This window comes from Numida meleagris, chromosome 19, assembly GCF_002078875.1.
Source record: "Numida meleagris isolate 19003 breed g44 Domestic line chromosome 19, NumMel1.0, whole genome shotgun sequence".
NCBI lineage: Eukaryota > Metazoa > Chordata > Aves > Galliformes > Numididae > Numida > Numida meleagris.
The window spans coordinates 10,518,038-10,542,845 of NC_034427.1; the positions used below are offsets into that span (position 1 = coordinate 10,518,038).

The 24,808-nt window shown below is 56.7% G+C and overlaps 1 protein-coding gene across 2 annotated transcripts in view; it reads right to left on the reverse strand.

Annotated features, from left to right (window-relative positions):
* The window catches only part of CDH22 (cadherin 22), a 52,655-nt gene continuing 30,391 nt past the window's right edge, over positions 2,545-24,808 (reverse strand). Inside the window, exons 5-13 of one of the 2 annotated variants that reach the window (XM_021416913.1) lie at positions 24,157-24,324; positions 23,482-23,669; positions 22,775-23,028; positions 18,089-18,225; positions 12,579-12,700; positions 12,299-12,416; positions 6,318-6,569; positions 5,281-5,448; positions 4,981-5,200 (exon numbers count right to left, since the gene is read on the reverse strand). In XM_021416913.1, the coding sequence (XP_021272588.1) occupies positions 5,103-5,200; positions 5,281-5,448; positions 6,318-6,569; positions 12,299-12,416; positions 12,579-12,700; positions 18,089-18,225; positions 22,775-23,028; positions 23,482-23,669; positions 24,157-24,324 (1,505 nt within the window). In that variant the 3' untranslated portion in view covers positions 4,981-5,102. Of the gene's footprint in view, positions 5,449-6,317; positions 6,570-12,298; positions 12,417-12,578; positions 12,701-18,088; positions 18,226-22,774; positions 23,029-23,481; positions 23,670-24,156; positions 24,325-24,808 lie in introns of both variants that reach the window. The other variant, XM_021416912.1, reaches the window with a different exon arrangement.

A 24,808-nucleotide genomic window follows, 5' to 3' on the forward strand; every position in this document is an offset into this window, starting at 1 on the left:
GGCAGCAGCAGAGAGGTGGTGGCAGCGTGCCGAGCAGCACAAAACAGAGGAGCAAAAGCTGGGGACTCCGTTCCTGCTGCCGCTTTACCCTCCTTGCTGCCCACTCACAATGTGAGAGCCATCCTGCAGCCGAGGCAGTGAGCCCTCTTTCCATCCTTCTGCTTTGCTGTGTTGATACAATGGCTGCATCTCCTGATTGCAGCAGATCCTGCCCAACTGCATGGGATCCTGCTCTGCAAAGCCCAAAGTCTTTCCCTGAGAACTGGAGCGACTGTCACTGAACACACATTGCTCTGGAAGAGGATCGCCAGGCTCAGCCAACACCTGGGCTCCCCTCCAGCATGGGGCTGGGGGCTGGGGCATCTTGGGGCACTTTGCAGATATTGGGGTGAGCAGAGAGCCCAGCAGGGCCCCTTGGGGGCAGTGCTCATGTTGCAGAGCAGGTGGTTGCTGTGAGCACAGCTTTTGGTCCAGCTGCAGCCCCTCAGCTTTCTTCTGCAAGGAGAAACCCCAAACAAGCCACAGCTGCTGTCTGCACTGAGCAGGAAGCACAGAGATCCCAAAGTGAGATTATTCCGAGCCGTGGGAGTCTGATACCTGCCCTAGAGGAAGCTGAGGGCTTGGTAACCAGCAGGATGCAGGGAGCTGTGCTATCGGCTGCAGCAGACGCGGTTAAAGCAGCTGCTTGCTGGTGATGGAGCAGTTGCTTGGAGGATTTCGGGGAAAGCTGATCACTTTCACAAGCAGTGAATTACCCAGGCAAGCGGGAGGCAGAGGCTTTGAGGCCTTGCTTGCTCTTGGGTACCAGAGATGTATTTTTCTCCTGGGGGTGCAGATATCACTGCCTTTCTCATTTCCCCTAAACAATCCCAGCAGATCACATCCATCTCTTGCAAATATCTCCCAGAGGAGGCTCTAACACCTCACCTGCTGGAGCAAAGGCATTAGAGGTAACACCGCTCAGCACCGCTGTGCCAGAGCCAGGAGACACAGTGCTCAGTGCCACCATGGTGTGCAAGTTCAGGGGCACAAACTTCACAGGACATGCTCAGAACAAACCTGTGGCAAATGCTGCCGTCCCCAGGAGCAGAGTTACTGCTCTTTGGCGAAAACAGCAGACACAGCAGCACCACCGAGCTGCCACGGTCCTGCAGAGCAGCAGAGCAGAACTGACCTCCTCCAGGAAAAGAAATGCCAAAACATGCAGGCAGCAGTGAGCGGTGAGGTGCCCTGCGAGGAGCCGGGGGCAGCTGTGCAACTGCTGAAGAAAGAAGAGTGCCTATAGAAAGAGCAATGCCTATGGAAAGAGAAATGCCTATACAAAAGGAATGTCTATAGAAACATTTCCTCAAAAGGGGCTGTGCTGAGAGGGCATTGCATGGAGCTCTTACAACATCTTCACAGGTGCTTCTGCAATCAGCGCTCTCAGTAATGCTCCTCTTGTAGTGAAGGGTCTGGTTCTGGCTGGCAACGCGTTGCTTTGAGCTCTCTCCATTCCCCCACGGTATCAGAACACAAATTCTCCTACATGGCCCAAACACAACACACCCAGTACTGGGCACTCATTACCCCTTTGTTAGGAGCACACCCACTGCAGGTTGCTTCCTCCGTCAGTGGGAGCTGCTGGGACAACGCAGCCCCCAGCCCCCAAGACTTCCCACAATAAATACACTGCTTGTCTTGGTGCCTGATTGTGCGGCAGGACTCAAGGACCCTGTCTCTGTTTGCTGCAGCTGAACAGGAGAGCTCTGGGCTGGAAACCCAAGATGCAAACAAACAGCAACTGTCAATAGCTCTCTGCAAACAGCCGTTGGGGCCAGTGTGTCCAAAGCTGTGAAGCACACAGGTGGGAGTGCAGTGCTGACAAGCTTGCTGCATGTGGGCAATTAATGGCAATGTTTGCAAAAAGGCCTCCTGAAGGTTGGCAGCTACCGAGGCACTCACTGCAACTGTGCAAAGAGAAACAACTGTACATCAGGTGTGGGAGGCACACCTCGTCTGCCCGAGCCCCTGTGCTCCCTCCTGATACAGCGTCTCACTGATGGCTGTCATCAAAGGTTACCAATGCATCTTGCTTGCTATGAAGTGAATGCTCAAGGGAGCAGGATGGGAGCGGAGGCACGGGGATGGCAATGGATACGGAATGCTTCAAGACCTCAGGGATCAATAGCCTCTCCTGAGCAAGGCTGCAAGGTGCTACTTAAATGACTGTAGCTTTATGGAGAGGTTCACTTTCTCCCCATGTCATCTGCTGGCCTACATTGATGCCACCACCGAACTGCACATCCCCCTGCACCCCTGCACCCAGAGCCTGGCAGCGCCCTGGGCCAGGGCAGCTCATGCCCTTGGCTAATGACACATTGCTCATTTCCCAGTCTCTTGCCATCAAGAAAACCACCAGCAATTGCTTTGTCTGCGGTCAGGATAGAGTGTCATTTATTTACATCACTTCAGTATTAAAACTGGGTTTGAAGGAGAATTTTTTTTTTTTTTTTTTTTTTTTGCTGCAGCTGATAACGGAATGCTGCAGCAATACACATGAATATGGATCACGGTGACAGAACCTGCTAGCAATCAATGCCCGGTGCTAGTAACGATGGAAGGACGCGATCAGCACCCGTGCTTGGACAGCTCCGGGGCGCCGGGCTGTGCCGGCAGAACTGCGCTAAGGGTTGGTGCTCTCAAGAACATCAGGGAATGCCGTTGGCGAAGGAAGGATGACCGTGAGGATGCTCTATCAGGTTTTCCTCTGTCGTCTGGCATGCAGTTTGCTTCGAGGATGGTGCTAAGGGGCCCGTGCTGCGTGGGTCCTGGTGGGAGTAGGGCACCGTTCTCCTCTCCAAAAGATGGAGAAAGCCAAGGGCATTTTGGTTTTTCACCATCTCCTTCAAATTCAGCCAGAAAAAAAATGGACCTTTCACATGAAGATGCTTTTTCTGATGAGCATTTCTTTGAAAAACAGGAAGAGGTGGCTATGCAGAGCCTGCCCTGGGCCCTCTGGGCATATGTTCAGGGACCAACTTGGAAGCTCAGTACCAGGAAACGGAACCAGGCAAAGAAGGAAATAAGACTCAGGCTAAACGACAAGGAAATAATTTATTTCCAGGTCCATGAAAGACCTTGAAAAAAATAACAAGGGTGAGAAAATCAACTTCCTAATTTAGTTTGGACAGAGAACTGTGGCAGCTACAGCTCCTCCTGTGGGAACAGGAGGGCTGAGCGTGGGCGGTGCAGCGGAGCAGTGCTTTGCTGGGCCCTGCTTCCCCGTGTATTTACATGGGGGATGGAAATGAAGACGCAAGCGTGCGTGCATGCGTGTGGGGAGGACAGGTTGGTTGGGGATGGGGGAAAACCCAGGGGGAAGGTGGCTAAACACGTACCCTGTCAGACCCCATCTCCTACAGACAGAGCCCTACTATTGCACAACACTTTTGCTAAAGGAAAGGCCGGCTCCGGAGAGGCTTGGACACAGCTCTTTAGCCCAGAAGGAAAACACGTACACATTCCTGAGGAAAAAGAGGGCTTTCTCCATTCTCCTGCTCCGGGATCAGGGCATCGCCTCCCATCAGCCCTGCTGCCTCTCCAGCATCTTCACAGTGAACCAGTGGCACGCCGAGTGCAGGTGCCCGCAGCCTCCTTCGCAGGGACCGGAGGACCCTGAGCAGTGAGCAGCTCCCAGCCCCACAGGAAGCTGAGCGCAGCGGCCACGGGAGGAGCAGCGCAGACGGGGGCTGTGGGAAAGGGGCACCCCGCACCTCTCCCTGCTGGGAGTCACGCTGAGGCCAGAGGGCTGACACCAGCAGCCGGGAAGCAAAACAGCATAAAAGAAACACGCATCTACATTTACGTTTAAACCCTCTCCAAGGATAGAAAAAACTGTCTGTGGCTAAACTAAAAGGACAAACCCAATGACAAGCCCAGGATGTGTCATACCTTGGGAGACCTTATCAGCTACCTATCTATTATATCATTGATCGTTTTCAACATGAACAGATAAGGAGCCACAGATTGCACTTTCCTCCAGCATCATCTGCAGCTGAGGAGCAACGGCACATCCCGCCTGCCTCCTCCCGACGCACCTGCCAGAACCAGAGGGTTGGTGCAAAGCAGCTGTGCTGCAGGAACTCACGTGGGTTGCTCGCAGGGCACCGCCGCTGGGACAGCACCGTGCCCTCGCAGCACCAGAACTTCCCCATCTGTCACCGGGGCCATGGGGCACACCGGGATGTTGCAGCCAGGGCCTGCAGTGCAGGAAGGCAGGAGGGACCCATCCAGTCACGGCCATTCAGACAACCACGGGAAAGGTCTAAGAGCTGAGAGGAGAAGCAATTGCAGCTCAGCAGAGAAGTGCGCTTTGGAGTGAGCTCCCGAGCAGCAGTCGCTCTGCGCAGGATGTGCCCGTGAAGCCACAGCGTGAGCATCCCGTGCACACAGAGAGGACTCCAAAAAGTGAGCAAACGTAAGCGAAAAAAGCAGAACAGAATTAAAAGCTTGTTTCCCTCTGCAAGGAAAGCTCTTAAAGGAATCAAAGCGCTCCAAATGCTCTGAGACTCAAGTGACAAAAACAATTTAAACAACAAAAGGCTCCCGGTTTGCTCTTCTCCTCCTGAATGGGGCTCACTGAACAGATCTATTTAAATGACAATTTGTGGGGGACAACCCCCCCCCCCTCCAAATGCTCTCGAATTAGATTTTTTTTCCCTTTCTTAAATTAATGCGCAGTGCTTTAACGGAGATCAGCATTAAGGAGATTATGACGGTCACAGCGCTCCCGCGGGCACTCGGCGCGGTTGTGGCACGGCCCTGACCGGGAGCACCGCGGAGGAGCACCCACGCCGGCCCCCGGCCCCATGGCGCAGCCCCCCCGGCACCGCCGCAGCCCCCAGACCCACTGCCCCCGGCGGGCCCGGCGGTGCCGTTAGGATTCCTCGCTGTCCTCCTCGCCCCGGCGCCCCGCGTAGAGCGCTGCCAGCTGCCGGAATCGCGGCCCCCAGCCCCCCAGGTAGGAGAAGTCCTGCTCCGAGCCGCTGGACCACGTGTTGATGGAGCTGAGCGAGGGCACCGGAGAGTCGGAGCCCTCGAAGGCGTAGGTCTGGAACGAGTCATAGGGCGGCACCGAGAGGTCCTCGTCCGCCTGCTCCACCTTCCTGCAGATGTAGTCTCTGAACACGGAGAAATCCAGGTCCGGGCTCTGCACCCACTGCGGGAGGGCATGGCGCTCAGAGGCCGGGTTTCCCCCCTCTCCCGGCCCCCCGCCCCCGTCCCCGCCTTTGATCTCACTGAAGTCGTAGAGGCTGCGCAGGGCGGACATGTCGTAAGCCTCGGTGTCCTGCTCGCCCCCTCCTTCGTCGTTGTATTTGATGACATTGTCCCTCATGTCCTCGTCATCCTCGGACGTCAGGTGGCTCTTGTGGTGTCGCTTCAGCGTGAGGATCAGAAGCACCAGCACTGGGGGAGGAAGCGCAGAGGCGGTCAGAGCAGGTGACGTGCTGCTGCAGGCTGCACGCTCACACCGCACTGGGGCACAAAGGCAGAGCCCCTCTGGAACGGGGTGCACCGGCAGCACGGAGCTGAGTGCAGAGCACAGCACAGAGCACAGGGCACGGCCCCAGCAGCTCCCACCAGCCGGGCCAGGAGAGTGACAGCTGTGCCACATCACCACCTGGCAGAGATGTTGGCCCCAGCTCCAGTGCAGATCGGGAGATCCCTTTTCCATGCAGCACAACCACGGAGATGGGAGGGACAGATGGATGAGCACACGGCAGGACAGACAAACGGATGCAGTCTGGGGAAGATGCATTGGAAAGGGGGGGGGGCATGAATCACGGCGGCAGCCAAATGTTGTGAGGGCGATTGCGGAACAGATGGCACGGAGCCCGAGCAGCAAGCCACAGATGTGTCCTGGATCATCAACCATTTGGCCCATCACCTTTTGAGCACCGATGTGCACTTTATTCTTTTGGGCAATTAGGCAGAAATTTGTTTGCGCTGCATTGGAAAATGAAACCAGTGTAAAGCGCACCCTATGGGAAAGGGTTTTCTAAATGGAGACGTGACAGGAGATGGGGAACAGCGGCGTGCCAAGGAGAGGGGACTTCCCCAAGCCCTGGCAGCCCTCAGCAGCCAGCTGCAGGCCAGCCCTGGTGCCGAAGGGCTCTCAGCTTTCCAGCTGCCCTGTGCTGAACCTGAGGGCACGTTCCCACACACAAACAAGCCCACGCTTCTCTGCTTCTCCACGCTGTGCCCTGGTGCTCCAGCACACGCAGTGCCAGTGCCAGCGCAGCACCCTGTGTGTCCAGGGGCAGGGCAGCACTCACCGATCAGGATGAGGACGCACACCAGCAGTGCGATGAGGGCGCCGGGGCTCAGCGTCGCCGACATGGCATAGGCGGTGCTGTTGCAGGACTGGATGGCCCCGGTGCTGTCACAGCCGCAGACGCGGATGGTCAGGGTTCCCGTGCTGCTGAGGGCTGGGGGGCCGCTGTCCACCACCAAAATGGGCAGCAGGTACACGTCCTGCTCCTGGCGATTGAAGCCCACTCTCTGCGTGTGCACCGCAGCTGTGTTGTCTGCAGGGAAGAAGCAAACCCACAGCAAAGTCATTCTCATCGTAGAACCAGAGGGGCCAGCGTGAGCTCCTCCGCTCATGGGGCGAACCCTCAGGGTGCAGACAGGCATGCACATTCTTATCCGGACACCAACTGCAGCACTCACAGCTCAGCCAAGCAGGAGCTGTGCGCCCCTTATTGCCTCCAGACCCAAGAGCCACAGGGGAAGAGCCCAGCCTCAGACAGAGCCTGGCACCCCCTGGGACCTTCGTAACTTCTACAGGAGCAGGCTGAACTCCTTCGAGCTGGCAGCCCCATCTGCTCAAACCTGGCTGCTTCAGGGGCTCAGCAGCACCACTCGGTACCATAACACAGCCACTGCGCGGGGCACCCCAGGGCCCCAGGGCCAGGGATGAGTCCAAGCAGGCATGCACAACCAAGAGCGTGGAGGACAGGAAAAGGGCCTGGAATCAGCTCTGCTCCCTGTTCACATGTGCTGCTCACGGCCGGCCAGCAGCAGAGCCAGGTGGACGGCAAAGGACTGAACAGTGGCTGAACAATTGTGGCCAGATGTCAGAAGGTGCTGCCGACTGTCTGCAGACTTTATCTAATAAAACGTAGATTGGCCTGTTCACAGCAAGGTGCTGCCGCCCGCAGCCTCTCTCCTCATTGCTCCTGATTTATGTTGGACTGGCCCCTTTCTGTATCAATCAGCAATTCGATCGGAAAAGACATCTATTTTAATCGTGGCTCTCGGGCCGCCTGCCACCACGGAAATTGCTGTATGGATCGGTGCAGCCCAGGAGCGCCGGGGCACAGAGGGACAGGAGCCACACGCAGGGCAATGGGGTGGGCAGGATGCAGGAAGGTCCCAGGGCAGCACGCTGTGGCCAGGGCACAGCAGAGCATGGAGCTCAGCTGTCATGGCTGTGCTGCTGGGGTTGGCTGGGATTTAGGCACAAAGGAGGCATCATCTCTCTTCCAGTTCACGTGAGAATGCGGGCTCTGCCCTGAAGAGCTCAGCTCGCCTTCCAGCTGGGGAGAGGCGTGGACACCGGGCAGAGGACCACACCAACCAACATTCAGAGCTGCACTGAATGGCACACAGCCAGGATTCAAAACCAAACCTCGTCCCTGCATGCAGAGCTGTGCTTCTATTTTCACTAGGAGAATTTTTCCTCTGGATGTAGCACCTTTCATCCACCAACGGAATTTTCCAGGTAACCTCATCCATCCCTGCTCACAACAGCACGCTTCAGGAAGGCAACCACCCCAGAGCCCAGATCACAAGGCAGCAATAAGGCGATACTGCACTCAGATATTGCAGGGCTGCAGCACACAGCACTGGCTCACGCTTCCCAAACCAGACAGGATCCATGCGCTGCAGCGTGGGCAGCCTGCACAGGGCAGGGGACTGCCTGAGAAGGAGCATGGACCTTCTGTGCCCGCAGGCTGCAGGACACTGCCAGCACGGCCGTGACTCCGGGCACAGCACAGCCCAGCGCAGAAGTGAGTGGGAGGGAGGAGCAGAGCAGATTCCTATTCCCTACCAAGGCTAAGCTGGGAAAAATTGAATTGTTATGCTAATCGTTTGCACAAAGGTAACACGATCTCATTCGGTGCCGCTCCCTCAGCTTGCTGCAGCGTAGCGGGGAGATATAAATAACATTAATGGCGCTATCTCAGCGAGAGGCCAGGACTAGCTCCCAGCTGCCCATGCTGATTGCAACCACTGGGCACCCGGAGACAGTGGAGATGTGGTCACGGCAGCACGGCCAAGGCACCACTCCCAGACTGCAGCCAGATCTGGCCTGGCACTCCCCTGCCCAATGTCCACCCCACGGGATTGAGGGAGCAGCCCTGGAGTGCAGCTCCAAATCTCATAGCAGAGGGCCAGGGAGTCCCCTTCAGTCTGCAGCCTGCTGAGAGCAGGGCCTGGCACACAGCACTGCATGCTGCATCCTTAGAAATGGTCTGTGGAAATGAAGGGGAAATAGACATGCAAGTTGCAGAGGCAGCTGCCACCCTCAGCTCACTCTGACAGCGCTGCACCACAAAGCTCTGCACTGTGGGAGGGAGAAATATTTTCATTGCTGAACCCACAAAGTAGAAATAAAGCAGCAGAGCAGCCAGCTCTGTGTGAGAAACCTCTGCTCAGGAAGGGGCTGTGCAACTCGAAATGGGGCATGGGAGAGACGAAAATCACAAGCACAGAACTATTTCAATCATCACAAAGGAACATTTTTCTTCTCTAACGGGGGACATGCGCATGTCCTATCAGAGGAAGAGCCATAGAGATTTCATGTTCACATCAGGGATGTTGCTCACCACGGCCAGAGCCCTGTCAGGCCCCAGCAGTGCCTGGATCCAACTCCTCTGACTGCTGCCACCTGTGTGCCCCCTCCCCAGCACCTTCTGCATCCCTGCTCCTTGCACAGCCCTCCCTGTTGCTGATGGGAGAAAGGCAGCGCAGCGCTCCGGGAGCACACAGAGGTTTTCCTCCACGCCCCATGGTCACAGCGGTCAGGAAGCAGCAGCTCTACCTGCTGCAGGAGTGGTCACAAAAGGCAGAAACAAACGTGAGCAGAGCACAGGGCCCAGTCAGTGCACTGAGAGAGGAGCGCTCAGGAATGCAGTTTACACCGGTGGGGGCATAAAATGACTAGGAATAATGAAATAATTATGTCTCTCAGACTCCCTCTCCGAAGAGGCTCTTGGCAGCTTCACAGACAGAGCTAATAAATCCTTCTCATAACTCAATCTTGATCAGCACCAGCACAGCAGAAGACAGTGACCACCTCTGGCCTGGCTGCTGCTATCTGTGCCCTCTCCCATGTCCCCGGCTGCAGTGGGTGCCCACCTTCCCCTTTTCCACCTCTGCACTGCAGCCCCCATGTCCCACGCCCAAGGGATGCAGAGCCCCTGCCGGGACCCCCTCCATCCCCAGAGGGTGCAGTCACTATGCACTCCCTTTTTCCCTTTGCCCGTTTCTGCTCCCCAGTTCCCTGAATGCCAGGCCATGGCACTGCTGCTGCTCCCTTGCCTTTGGCTCAGCCCTTGCAGAGGTTCGATGTTCTTTTTCACCCCAAATCCGATCAGCATCTGCGCTGCTCACGCTGAGAGCGGCATCCCCGCAGGGCTGGAGGAGGCTTTGTCTATCCTGAGGCAATCCCCAAATCCTAACGTTTTGCTTTTGATTGCAATGATTTTTAGATCTTCTATCAGCCATTACATGCTCTTAATGAGACCTGCAGAGAGTTCTGACATCTGCTTGCCTAGCCCTTGAGCTCCGGAGTCAATAGCTCCATGTGTCGCTCCATATTATCTACCACCCTTCCAGGTTGCTGGGCTTAGATGCTCTCTACTGTCCCTTCCAACACAATTAGCATTTCTTGGAGAACATGATTTCAGGCTTTAATTGCCTTTGATCCTTTTCTAATCAATTTTACAGGGCCAGAAAGACCCAGCAAAAGGTGAGCTGGGAGTCACAGGATGGTGAATGCCTTTGGAAAGGCACCGGTTGGACCTGGGCAAGGTCAGCTTTCCCAGCGCTATCTCCTCCTTTGGACACTTTATTTGCTAGGCATCTGCGTTCCAGATTGGGTTTGCAGTTATCACAAATGACTTTTTATTCAGATCTGATGAATTAGCAAGCGCTCGAGCACTCGCTTGGACAGATCAAGAGCAGAGAAAGAGAGATGCCTGTACGAAACAGCGCCGTTTCTGAAAGCCTGACTCCTGCATGCGGCTCCAGCGGTAATTCAGCTAATGCAGAACGTCCTGCAGGGTCACCTTTCGCTCTCACATCTCTGACCTGGCACCAAGGCAGCTCTTGGCAGAGCAGGCAGGAGCGCGTGCCGCCGGGCACTGATGAGCGGGGCTGCAGGCGGTAACTGTAGGCACTTTGCAAGGGCTGACGGACTGCAACAAGAGTGCTCCCAAGAGGATGCTGGTCCCTGAGGACACCACCCTACTGAGATGGCTTCCTGCTGCCTGGTGGGAGCCGAGGGAAGTAGGTGCAAAGCAAAAAAAAATGAGAAGGATTTAAGCAAGAGCTTAGCGGATCCATCTGTGCTGACATCCATCAGTGTCACTCTTTGGCTGCAAAAGCAATATTTATAAATCACGTTTCAAAACTGGCTACAAATTTGTACAAAGAAACAGATGGGCTGATGGTAGCAGTTTGTCACCGCTGATATTTATATGGAGGAGGAGAGACAAGTGGAAGAGGGGTGAGGCAAGGGCGGGGGGCAACCAGGGAGAGGAGGGGTGCGACCAGGGCTCGCAATGGATCAGAGGAGTCAGGGCAAGGGGAAACCAAAGGGAGATGACAGCAAAGCACACACACAGCAGAAGTGAGGAATGCCTCCATCTGCACAGGCAGCCACCGCCTCCTGCTGTGGCAGAAAGCACCGCTTGGCAACTGGGAGGGTCTCCAAACACCCTGGGAATAACCCTGCAGCAACAGCATTTGTTTACCGAGAGCAGAAGGCGGGAGGTGACGCCAGCTTTTACTCATTTTATGCAGTGTTGCACCACATGCAGGTTTGTGGGATCGTTTAGCACGGAGGATTACCCCGCGTGATGAGCGTGTCGTCCCACTCATGAGAGCAGCAGCTCTGGGGGGGGGAGCGCATCCTGGGCCCTCCTGCAGCACTGGCTCCCAGGTCCTTGCCCACGAGCCCCACTGCACGAGCAGGGCTGACCCTGATGCTGCTGGCAGTGGAGCAGCCCCTGCTGAGTCCCACGTCCCCCCCTGGGCAGCAGCAGTGATCCCAGCAGGAACCCAGCCCGCGTCCAGCACAGCCCAGCTCAGAGCAGGCACTGCTGCCCCAGAGCTGGCATTAGGGCTCAGGAAGGGATGGACCTGGCGTGGAACAGAGCTCCCGCACGTTTTCCTGAGGTCAGGGAAGGAAGTTAATCGCTGGGCGTGGGGCACAATCTTGTGGAGGATTAAAGCTTGCTTACACGCTAAGAAGCAAAAGTCTGGTGACCAGCTGCCCCACGAGTGCAGGGGGGGACGTGGGTCAGAGACAGCTGTGCTTTTCAGGACACAGAGCGATATCGGTTCTTCCACAATTACGTCTGAAGTTTTGCTGCAAGTTCCACTTGAGCAACCCTAATAACGCCGAGCAAGGAGAAAGCCTTTCAGCACTGACTGCTGGCCCCCCCTGGGCTGGGCCCCATGGCAAACACACACACATCTGGCTCGGGAAGATCCCAAAAGCCGCAAGGGGCCTTGCTGTCCTTACCTGAAATCAGCATGTAAACTCACCAAGAACACCCATTAAAGACAGGGAGCAGCCTGATATCTGCCTTCCAGGTCTGTCACTGTCCACAGCCTGACCACTGCCCCCCAGCATCCCCAGGGCTGCTCCCATGGGTGCTGCCCACCCGCAGGGCACTGCCCACTCACCTGCATGGCAGCTTGGGGCTGACCCATGCTCTGGGGCATGTTTTGCAGAGGGATAAATGGTAATGCTGCAAACGAGCATCTGTAAACCCACATCATCTCCTTGCCTGCAGGCAGGCTGGAGATTTCACATCAAAGAAGGGACCATGAGCCCTGAAAACACTGAGGGTTGAGCAGACGGCACTCTGCAGCAAAAGAGGAATCTGGTGGAGCCACTATGAGGAAATGCAAACACTCAATGGGCCCACCCCAGAACCAGGAGCTGTGGGGATACCTGAGGGCTCCGCAGCTGCACCCGGCACAGCCCCAGCCCCTCGCACCCACCAGCAGGGCTTACCCTTAACGTCCAGCAGAGAAAAGTGGTGGTTGTTGGTGGCTTCAGGTGCCAGCGTGAAGTAGAAACGATGCCCACCCTGAGGCTCATCACGGTCCACCACACTGATAGTCTGGATCAGCTGTGGGGAGAGAGCAGACGTGAGCCCCGGAGCCGCCCCACAGCCCCTCTGGGGTCCCGCTTGCAGGGTGTGAACCGGCAGAGCACCGCAGGGAGCAGCCCCTGCCCTGCGTGCACCGCTGGTGGCACAGAGCTGGGAGAAGGGCCAAGGGCCGCTCGCTACCTGGCCTGGCTTGGCGTCCTCACACACCGCAGCCTCGTAGGGGGTGGCGAGCTCGGGCGGGTTGTCATTCACGTCCAGGATGCGGATGCGCAGAGAGGCTCTTGACACCTGCGAATGATTATCTGAAACAAAGGAGAACCAAAGCTGCAGCGGGAAGTGCCATCTGCTGCTGGCAGGGAGCAAGCCCTCCTCATCCCGTCTGCCCGTGGCCGGGATGGGCCGTGCAGCTGCTGCCAGAGCTGAGGTCAAGCCCGGTGACCACCTCTGTGGGTTGGCTGCTCCTGCAGAGCACCACTTGGCCTCACTGCCCGCGTTTCCCAGCCAATGAGACCAGTGGCTGGGCTGTGTGCCCAGGACTCCCAGCACACTGCTAATTAGCCCGTTCTGCCCAGCTGGGAGCAATGCCCCGTGGTTGGGTCAGAGCCGTCGGGACCGCAGCTGCTCTGGGGCACATGGAGCCTGGAGCCACGTGCACAGCTCTGCTCACGGCATGTGCCCCAGGGGTGCCCTCTCTATCAGTAAATCACTCTGGAGGGCCTGGTGTTTCCTGAAGCTCTTCACATGCTTCCAGGAATGAGGAATCCCTCATTGTCCATCTCCTTTGTTTCACTCAGAGGTTACAGCTCTGACAGACCCAACACCTCTCCCCTCGCGGGCAGGAGCTCTGCTGTCTGTTTGTCTACAAAATTAATGCTGTCCCCCACGTATCAGTAGAGGAGGACCCAAGGGAGGGGAGATTTAGCACTGCTCCATAATTATCCAGGAACCTGAGCCCCCTCCTGGAGCTGCCTTCACCTCACTCGTGCATTATCACTCCCTCTCACCCAGAGCAGCTGCTCTGGTGATTAGATGGTTGTTTTCGGGGGAGGGAGGCAGAAGTCGTGACTAAAAGCCTGGAACGCCGTGTTATTTTAAAAAGCATGTTGGTGCAGTGAAACAAACTGCCATCGCTTCCAGGGGGAGAGACAGAGGGAGGCAGTGCGGCAGGAGGGAGCAGGGACCCGGGGGCAGTGCTCGGTACACACTGGGGCCGCAAAGGAGCAGGGGGGGAAATCGGTTCAGTTCCTGCAAGGAGAGGAGTGACAGCACTGCTTCACCATCCTCAGCTCGCTGTAGGAAGATGGAGACCCTTCCTCGCACCATGGCACCGAAACAACCCGGCACTGCCCTGCTGAGAGAAGGAGGAGAGGAGGCAGAAAGAGAAGGGAGGAGGCAGAGCGCAGCAGGAGCAGCCCACGTCCCCCTCTTCCCCTCCCCAGTCGCATTCCCCCAGTGCAGGAGCCGATCCCAGCGCTGCCAAGCGCTCTCAGACCCCTTTGATGCAGCCGTCTCCAAGAGCATCGAGTTCAGCAGCGCAACCCGCTCCTCTTTATCCCAGCGGTACCATGATCTACGTGAAGGCTCCTCGGATGCTTTCCTTACAAACCTCCCCCTTCCTTTCAGCCAGCGCCTGAATTTACGGGCCTGAAATACGAAAAATATTTGGATGCGTTTGATAAAAATATCTCCAAACCGTCGCTGAAACACGCTTCCTGCGGCTCGCGGAGCGTTACCTGGATTTACGACGGCCAGAAGCGCCATTAAGGAGCGCGCCGCGGTGATGGAAGGCGCACGGCATGCCACAGCACCGCCAGCATCACCGCCGCAGCCCCAAGGCACGGCCCTGCAGCACCTCCCCGTGCGCAGAAACACTCCCAGCCCTCACGTGAACGCTCCCATCCACCACCACCACCGGGCAGAGCACAATGGGGCACCGAGCGCCACAAAGGGGCTGAGCGCGACCGCGGAGGGAGAAAAAGTCATCTTCCGTTGCAGTGTCTCTCCCAGCTCAGCTGACTGACATGCAAATTAGTTTAATTATTTCTTCTTCTAAAATAAATTATATTTTGCAGTGGCTGCAATATGTTGTGTCAGGCAAAATTACATTCAATATTTTTAAACTAATTGATGTCAGCCTTGAGAAAACCTGATTGACAGCAGCGAGGAAACCAGGCTGCTACCTAAACGGTTCCCTAAATTAAAATTAAACATGTCGGGTTTCTGCATTTCCTCCAGGAGTTGGAATGCTATTAATCTGAAAAGACTGAGGAAAGAGACATGGAAAACACATGGAGCACTGGGGAGATGCTGGGAAGGCAGCGGGCGGATGGCTGGCAGCTGCCTCTGCCAACCTGGGCCTGACAGTGTCAGAGAGGCTGCAACCCGAGCTGTGTCACGCAGCTCCACGCCGCAGCACCTCCCCAGCAGCTCTGCTCCCCATGCCACTGCAGGAGCACTCCCCAGGCTGGGTCTCACCCAAGGGCACGGCTGCACTGTGACACTGAGGCTGAGACCAACGCTCTGGCTGAACCCGCAGCCCCAAGTGGTTGCTTTAATTTAGTTAGCCATGAAATAAAACGTGCAAAGGAGCCAGGCTTTGCCCCAGGCAGAGGCTCCAGGACAGCTGCCAGGGGGATGCCCCACTACCCCATAAGCACTGGGAGCTGCGTGGCTGAAGCTGACAGTGAGGGGAAGAGGCTGCGGAGATGCTCATCCATCCCCTCTGCAGCAGGGAAGGGGGGAAGAGGCGGTTACACCGCGCTGGGATCCAGCTGGTGCCTCTCCAGACCCTCGTGCAAACTCAGGATAAAGCGCTTCGCACTTTCACAACCAAACCTCTGTTGTGCAGCTCCAAACCCAGCTGTGCTGAAGCAGTTGTACCATTTGCGCTGCTCCGCTGCGTGGCCACAGTGCAGGCAGAGAGCTGCTCTGCAGCGTTCCTGGAGCCCGAAGCCCAGCTGGAGGAAAGGCCCCCGGGCCACAGGCTGTGGTTGAGGCTGCAGCACTCCTCGGGGCCTCTGCACCGGGCATAGCACACAAACCGCTCTCTTCTGCATAAAAAGACCCAAATTGGTACAATACTGAATTCAGAATTTTTACATCAGTGGAGAAGCCAGAAGTGCCAGGGGTGGGATTTTAACCCTCGCTATCTCAGCAAATTGGGAGAATGAAATGCAGACTGGGACGGACCGCTGCTTTCCAGCTGTGAAGCACAGGGCAGCTTTACAGATGTCAGCAGAACCACGGACTGCAGAGCGGAGCACGGACAGCAGGGACACCACAGGGGCTTGGCCAGGGCACGGCTCCTCAGACACAGGGCCAACACCAGCGGCTGGGGCTGACGACGCAGCTCCAGGGAAGCAAAGTGGAAGCAGCAGAGCAGCCAAGTAACATACAAATGGCTCTCACCTCTCCTGAGCCCTGCCCAGACTCAGCAGCATGAGAGTCATTAAATCGCATCCAAACACAATGCTCTGATTAAAGCCAGACTCCAGCAGGAAGATTTATCATCTCAATTACCAGCAGTGGACACAGCAGTCAAGGCCTCATCATTTTACATGAGCAAGGAGGAAAACAGGAAGAGAATCACTAATATTAGCCCAAGGAAGGTAAACAGCTTGTGAGTGAGATGAAGATTTATCTCTGGGAGCTCTTGGCCTGGTCCCAGCCCAGATTTGCTGAACGGTTCCCATGTTTCCCGCTGGCTGCGCTGCTGCAAGGCCAAATACTGTGCTCAGCAGCAGCCAGCACAGGCACGCCAGGAGCCTTCTGCTGCTTCTCTTACCTCTCTTCGGATGCAAACACGGTCTCTCAAGTTATCTATAGGTGGGGCATACCCCCCTGGATGCGGTCTCTGTTGCAGGAGCACCTGCTCCTAGGTCTTGCGTGGAGCTAAGCAGCAAGCCCGGCCACAGGAGCACGCGCTGCCAGCTGGCACGTTCCCAGCAGCTGCTGCTTGTTAAACCCCTGCAGGGCAGTGCTGCCAGGGATGGGAAAGGCAAGATTCAGGACACTGCGCCCCAGCTGCTCACCAGGGCACAGCTTCCCACCGGCCCCAGGCAGATCCAGAGCCAGGCAACCAGCTCTATAAGGCTTGCATCTCCACTGGAGCTGACACCGTCCCGCAGCTGCAGACGGACACACGCTGCAGGGAACGGCCACGCACCCCTGGGCAGTGCCGTGCCAGCCTCAGGATGGGCATCCACGCCCTGCTGAGCACGCACCAGGCAGCACTGCTGCAAAGCTGTGGGGCACACAGTGCCAGCACAGAGCCCCCGGCTGCCCCGGGGCAGCGCCGCGATGCCCCGCTCCTGAGCTCCCCCCGTCACTCCGAAGGCCTTACCTTTACAACTGCCCTTTCTGCCTGAGGATTCAGACATAAATTGTGCTTTAAATTCAATATCAGTCATTAATATTTCATGATTACAAAACGTTAAGGATAATGTCACGGGGAGGAATGTCTGGGCAGTTAAAATGGATGAGTCAGAGCCCGCTGATGGGAGAAGTCGAAACGCTGGAGTCTCCCTGGCTTTGAAGCGATGCAGCCTGACAGGCGCTCCTGCCCGAGGGGAGCTGCAGCATTTACTGACTTGCTCTGAAATCTTAGATGCCGCGTATAAATATTTTCCTTCTGATTCTTGTCACCTCACGTTTCCTCTGGATGCTGAGCACTGCCAGCCCTCCTCCCCCGGCAGCGGGGCAGAGCCACGCGGAGCTCACCCACCCGTGGGCACAGAGCATCCCGTGGGGCAGCAGAGCCACAGAGATCCCGAACCCGGGGCAGTGGGGTCTGGGGGGTCACTGACTGCCCTCACCAGGGCAGCCTCAAATGAGGGATCATTGCCACTGCGGCGGTGACCATTCTGCAGCCAGAAGGAACCGCTGGGCCCTCCGCCAAACCCCTGGTGCCGTTTCTTGAATTTGAATGGCATCTTCCTATTCAGAATGAGCAAAGAAAAGGGAACCAGGAACCCTGTGGGGTGTGTCAGAGTGAAGCCCAGGAAAGGATCCGTCCCACGAGCAGGTCTTGGCAAATGTCCACGGGAACTGGGAGGTGTTGTGCAGCCAAAGCAGAAAACTGGAGAGCATGGCAATGCCTTTCTGCTTTCCAGCACAGTGCCTTGGATGGAAGTCTGTCTCCATCTTAAGGCTCAGAAAAAGGAACACACAGAGAATCTGAGTGCACCCTGGGGTCCGTGGGGCAGATCCACCAATGTGCGTGGGGTCCTGCACAGCCCCTGCGCCAAAGCCCTGTGCAAACGTTACAGGGCAGCGGGACGCCCAGGGCAGTCCCACCATCTTCCTACCCACAGCACAGCATCTGCAGGGAATCAAAGCCTTCCCTTTGCTTCTATTATTTTCTTTTCATTCCCCAAGAGGAGTTTATTCAAAGCTCCTTTGAGCAGCGGGACCCAGGTTTGTTCTTTTCTTTCTTTACCGGAATAGAAAAGACAAACAGAACTTCTGCTGGAAACATCCAAGCTGGGCTCCGTCACCTCACCATCACGCAGAGGGAGGGAAGATCAACCAACAAAACCCTCACGGCTGCTCAGCTCCCCCCCTGCCTCTCCCAGCTGGGTGTGAGCAGATCCTGCGCTTACTGCGAGTGCAGGCTTTGGGGTGGCACAGCCGTGGGGAAGGAGATGGCCATCACGCTCCGGTCCAGCCCAGACGGCCGCTCCTCCGCTCACCTGCTTCCATGGCCAGGACGGTGATGTTGTGCCACCCCGCTGTCTCCCGGTCCAGGACCTTTCCTGTCACAATGGCACCCGTGTTGGCGTCGATGTCAAAGATCCTCTCTGTGTCCGTGCTGCGGTCAATGGCGTACCTGGGAGCAGGCAAGAGGGGAAAATGTGAAGAACGGGATGTGCCAAGGAGAGCCTCGGCGCCCTGTTTGGAGGCAGGGCTGGAAGGGAAGCCCAACCCAACCGAGGCCACCGGGTGCAGCCGTAACACAAATAACCACCACCGCCACCGCGATCAGAATGAGAAATCCAGAAGGCCCACAAATCACAACAATGCAGCATAATGCTATTGTGTACGGCATCTTTCATACGCGCCGCATCCCAGAGCGCTTTACAGAATTAAATAATACAAGACAGCAAAGAGCACAAAGGATAAATTACCGAGAGGAGGGCCGTGAATAAATTAAAGCCTTCGGTCACACGTCCAACAACAGGAGGAAGATAAATGTAGGGACAGAGCAAGCTGGAGAGCTGACAGACAGGGCAGTGCTCGGGGCAGCCCCAGGCCGGCAGCACACTTGGGGTGGCACAAGCACACTGTGCAGCAGCTGCTCTGAGTGCCTGTGGCTCACAGGGTGCAGCTCATGGTGCCATGGCCACGCTGCACAGAGCCATGGGCAGCCCCGTGCCTCCCATCTCCGGGTCCAGGAGGGAGCCAGCTGTGGGGGAGGTCACCTCCCGGGTCACCCATCCACGCAGCTGAGCATCGCTACCTGCCGGAGGCACCCGAGCGGCACACCAATGGCTCCGTGCCTACGAGCACTCGCTGTTACACAGCACCAGATTGCATTCCTCAGCTCCCTCCTTCTCAGGCAGACGGGGGTGAGAATGTACAACAGCACTTGCTTGTAGTTAAGGGAAAACGTTCGAAAATCGCTATCTGAATCTCGCTGGTGCACGTGCACAAACCATCATGTTCCACACCTGCGTGCCTGCCTTCCTCTGGAGGTGGCAGGGATCTGTCACACAAAGCCCAGGCATCGCCGAACCACGGCCCAGGGACTTCCCAGCCCTCCTGCATTTCCTGCCCCAGCTCCCAGCTGGAAACAGAGCCTCTATGAACATGTAGCCGTCTCCAGAAGGGACAGTGACACTGGCACGTACTGCAGCCTCTCATCCACTCCGCACTCACCCACTGTGAAGGGACAGGAGGGTCTGGCCACTCTCGCAGGTCCAAAGTTCTGCTAGGAGGAGGAACAGAAACAGGGACGACAGAATCTACTATCCTTCCAATAGCATGATTGATACGTTTGTGTAATTGCTCCGACTGTTCTCCCACAGCTGCTGACCTCTAACACATCCTGTCCTGTGATGACATCTGGCAGCGGCTGCCTGCACGGCCAGAGGGCAGGAGGGTGCGGGGAGCACCCGTGGTGTCACTGGCAACCACTTCTTGTGCTTCTAATTGCTGCAGTGCTGAGCTTGTCTTCTGTCATTTTGGAGCTGGCTGGGAAGGGCTGACTGCCCACCCCCTAAGGCAGGACACAAACCAGAGCAGAAATCTGATCCCTTCATCATTGCTGCTGCACATCCTCTCAATGCAATGCTGCGAGAGGGAGACAGAACTCTGGGTGCTGCCTGCGTTTGTCACCAATGTGGGGCTGAGATTTGAACGTGGCCAGTCCAGGTGGACCTATAGCCCTCCATCTGCTCCGTGTGGCCATAGACCTTCCCTTCCCAAGGAGTTAAGGCCAGCCCCATGGAGTCCGGGGCTTCCAGCGAGAAGGAATCCAGTTCTGCTCAGTTGATGTCATGTCGTGTAATAGGACCTTTATCAACCAAAGTCTGTGCTGCCCTCCACAAGCCCCTCCCCTCCAGCAGCCCCACTTCCCCTTCATTGTCCCACTGATGTTCCGCCCAGGAAGGGGCACCATCAGTCCCAGGTCCTCCCGGTGCTGGGAGGGAGGATGTCACTGCATTCCTCCTCAGCTGCTGCTGCTCCATATCTGGAACCGCAGTGCCCAGCTCTGATTGGGATGCAGACCTTGTAAACCATTTTCTTCTCCTCCTGCTGGCACTGCCTGTTGGTCTGGATGTTACAAGCGACCGTTTAATTTAGACAGCTTTCTCGGTGCTCATCTTTCTCGTGAATGCATTTCTCGAGCAGTTTGTTTCGCTTCTCCCCCTGAACGCAACGAGGAGCACATTTTATGCCATGTGTTTTGTTAATAGCGAGCTTTTCAACCGCCGTGTGAAAAGCTTTTTGTTATGTTTGTTTTTTCCTCCTCTCCCTTTTGTATTGAAGCGGGTTGTAGTCCTCGCTGTGCTGCTGGAGTCTGTGAAATGCCCATGTCCAACACGTGCCTCTGGATTTGGTGAATGCCAAACGAGAATATCTCTGAGAACCTTAAATCCCAAGCAACGTTTTCCCAGTGCTGATAAAGCCCGGGATGCACGTAATCAGAGCACAGACTCACTGCGGAGAGAAAAACAAAAGGCTTCCATCCAAACAGCTTCACAGACACACACACACACACACACACACACAGAGCCCATCGCTCTATTACCTAATACAATGGTTTGGGTGAGAAACAGTGCTCCGCTCAGGAAATACACAGCTAACGCCAAAAAGGCAAATGGGAACTGAATGCTTTCTGAAAAAGAGCGCTCCCAGCTTTTGTCAGGCAACAAATCAGGGTGCAATAAAAGAAAGAGCACCGTACTCTCACAAGGCGCGTCCTGCTGGGTTCCCGCGTTCCCCAGAGGACACGCAGCCCATGCTGAGCTCCAGCACCACGGCCCCTCTGGGCGGCTGCAGTGGGGGCTGCTCCCCTAGAGGGGTGGGCATCGCGTCCTCGTGCAGCTGGGACGTGGCACAGCCCAGCCCTCTGTGTCACCTGGGGATGGAAGCAGAGAGACAAGGGCACCTCCTGTCCCACTTGGCTTAAAATACTTCCCAAACCTCGTTACCGGCAGCCCGGTGTCAGCAGGACCCGAAACGCTGACGGTGCTGATTTTGGCTGGGCTGTCTCCGGCGGTCCTTGTTCTCTCCTGCCTGGAGGGGAGAGCGCATCTCAGCACAACAGAAGGTGCTGGCCCTCTCCTCTGTACATGGCACAGCTGATGGACCAGAGCCCAGGCGCTGCGTTCCAGCTCCCACCTCCAGCAGACAAGGATCAGGAAGTTAAAGGGATCCGCTGAACTGCACCAACTTGAAAGGCTTCGCACCGACTTCAAGGGGCTGAGGATCAAATGCTGGTCACGCTGTCAGGACCGGCTGCTCTCTCATGTACCAGAGGTGAAGTACAAGTGCTGGCTCTTTGTGACTGCGCTTTGAGCTGCACACTTGAGATGCGAGGCGGCGCGCTGGTGGCACGCCCTGGCAGGATGCTCACATTCATGTTCGGGTGCTGCTTTGAAGCTGCAGGCACGGCAAAGCCTTTTATTAAGGTACACTGCAATTCCCGAGCTGCAGCAGATGCCTGGAGCCCTGCTGGCTGTGCCCTGTCCCTAAGCACGTGGCATTGCCCTGCCTGGCACTGAGCTCGCCATAGGGCAACGTTTGGGCTCTAACCCTCCTGCTGATCACTTGGATCTGCTTCTCTCTGCTCCAAGTCCTCAGCACCTTCTGCACAGCAGTAGGAAGCCTCTCCTCTGCTTCCTTTTGTTCTTTCTGCAAATATTGCAACAAGCTCCATGGGGAAGGGCACGGAGAACAAGAGAAAATAAGGAGAGTTCTGTCCCCAAGACACCTTCCCTACAGCTGCAGAAATGTAGCTGCAGCACTGCCAGAAATTGTGCCAGTGCAAAGCACTTGTGTATGCACACACGGAGGCCTCTACCCGCCGTCCCAAGGCTCTGCCCCAGTTTCTTGCAGGCAGGGATGGGCTCTGTAGAGAACCCTCAATGCGGAGCCGCTGCTGCTCGCTTGAAGTGAGGCTGTGCACAAGGTGCCTGCAGCCCCGCTGTCACCTGGCACGAGAACACACATTTCAAGGAAATTCTCCACGCGCTGAGGATGTTTTCAGAACACCAGCTTTTCATCCCAACTGCTCATGACACAGGCCAGTTGGCAGAGCCAGAAGGCTGCTTTGTGCCTTAGGTAATAACAATTTAACAAGGTAACAATCTCTTTAGCCACAAATTAAATGGAAATGGGAAATGTCCTGTGCAGATAAGCCGCTGCCTGGATTATGTCCCCTGCCCAAATATAACTCCTCTGATCTTTGATCCCCGTGCACGCACGCAGGCGCACACACAGCTGAGCTCTGGCTCCGCACTTCCCAAGCCTCTCCTCATTTATCATTCCCCATCACTGCCCGCTTGTCACTCCTGCTCGCTCGCCTGGCCCATGTCAGGCTCCACTGCGGATGCCTGGCTGTCAGCACAAGGACATGCAGGCGTCACCCAGCCACCTTCCCTGGCACTCCCCTGCCACTCACAAACCTGTCACTTGCCCACGACGCGTCTGTCACCTGCGAGATGGTGACTCTAGCTTGCCGGTACCCGTGTGCAGGCTGCTGCTCACTGCCTGCTGCCGGCCCCGCAGCACACACGTGAAGCACTCGTCACCTGCACCACCTCTCCACCCCCGCTCTGCCACATGTGGCGGCCACAAGAACCCCACGTCGTGACCCCGTGCCCACCACCAGAAGGGAAGGAAGGGGACTCAATGTTTGAGCAGTGCTTTACCGCACAGGGTGGTTCGCTGTGTCCGGGTCGAGAGCGGTGACCACCCCCACGATGGAGCCAACGTGCGCGTCCTCCTGGACCTCCATCGTGTTGGAGGGGGGCCAGAACTCAGGGGGCTCATCCACATCGAGCACAGACACCCGCACGATGGTCTGGTCCCGAAAGGTGCCCAGGTCCACGAAACGCGGGTCCACGAACTTGTTCAGGGCCTCCACCACCACGGTGTGCACTTTTTTTGACTCGTAGTCGAGAGGCTGAAACAACAGGATAGGATTAGCCACACCATCACCGGCCACACCTGGCCCCAGGAGCCCCATTAGCCACACCTGGTGCTGCTGATCAGGTGTGGGAGTGAGGTGGGCATGTTTCTGCTCCTAACAGCTGCTATCAATAGGAGCTGTAAGCACTGCTCTCCATCACTTTGTGCAACAGTTCATCTGTGCACTGCTCGCTCCTGGGAGCCGTGCAGGCAGCAGAAGGCACTGCACTGCTGCACCTTTTCAGCTTTTCCTCTCAGAAACAGGTCTGCGCCGTGCTATCCAGGCAGAACAGGTCTCTTCCTGCATTGGCAAGCACAGAAACACTACTGCTAGAGCAGCGCTCAGGGGAGTGTTTATTTCAACTCAGATGCAGTAGGAGCCCCCAAAGGAAAGGGCTCCCCTGGAGATGCTTGCCCTCCCCCGCAGCCAGCTCTCCTCCTCTCTCACCTTCTGAACGGTGATGACAGCCTCTTGGGTATTGCTGTCTGTGGTGACTTTGAACATCTCCACCCCTTCCTCGTCCTTCATCTGATAGGTCATGTCGGTGTTCTCCCCGACGTCAGAGTCTTCTGCCTTCACCCTCCCAATGGCAGTGCCCACAGGGGCAGTTTCAACAATGCTGAACTGATACATCTCTGTAGGAAAGAAAGGCACCGGGGTCACTGCTCTGCCTGCACCCTCCCCAGCCTGATGCACGCCTTTGTGTACCTCCTTGGGATCACTCTCGGGCCACAAGTACTGTCAAACTCTGCAAATGTCTGCAGTTCAGAATGTCCTGAGGAAAAACAAACCCCAGCCAAAAACAGGGGCTGCAAGAAGAGAACTGGGGAGCGCTAATGCTTTAAAGAGCCGGGCAAAGAAAGGGATGATTTTTCTGCACAGACACAGCAGTGTTCTCCAACTCTTGGCAAACGTTGCCATTTCTAATTTCTAGGAGAAGCAGCTAAAATGCTGAACCACCTCCAGCTGCAACACCCTCAGCCGAGGGAGTCCCCCCATGGCACCGCTGGGCAGGGACACGCTCAGACCCGGGCACATCGCTGTGCGTTCTGCGGTGCCGTGCTGCTGCTGCCCCACACAACCAGGCTGTGCCAGGAGCCGAACAACACTGGCAGGACTTACTCTGCGGGAAGCGTGGTGGGTTGTCGTTGACATCAGTGACCACGATGGTGACCGTGGTGGAGCCGGACAGCCCGCCCAGCTGTCCCGCCATGTCCGTCGCACGGATCACCACCTCGTACCGGTCCTGTGTCTCACGGTCCAGGTCAGCCACAGCTGTCCGGATCACACCTGCAAATGGGCAGTGGGGTGAGTGCAGGCACGTGGCAGAGCATCTGCAGAGTCACAGAACAGGTGAGGCTGCTGGAGCAAGCTGGGGGTCCAAGCAGGACCAGCTAGATCTCTTAGCCTCTGCTCGTACAGCAGGTACTCCAACACTTAACTAACCTTCATGGCCCCAGATCTGGAGGAGGTCTGTGTTTCCCTCCGGGGAGTCCAGGAGCAGGGTGAAGGATTAGTGGGGGCCAGAGGCGTGGGGGCCAGCTGCACACTGTGTGGAGGAACGCTATGTAAAAGCCCCTGCTGAGTCACGAAGCCCCTTTGGCACCAATCTGCAGCAGCCCACTTATCCTTATCTGCTCAGACAGGAGCCACGGGAGGATGCACGCAGCTCGCAGCCATGGGAGGAGCGGCTGCTGCAGAGCAGCACAGGAGGGATGTGGGGCAGAGCTGTCCACCCGCCCAGCCTCTGCCCCACAGTGGCTGTTCCCATGGG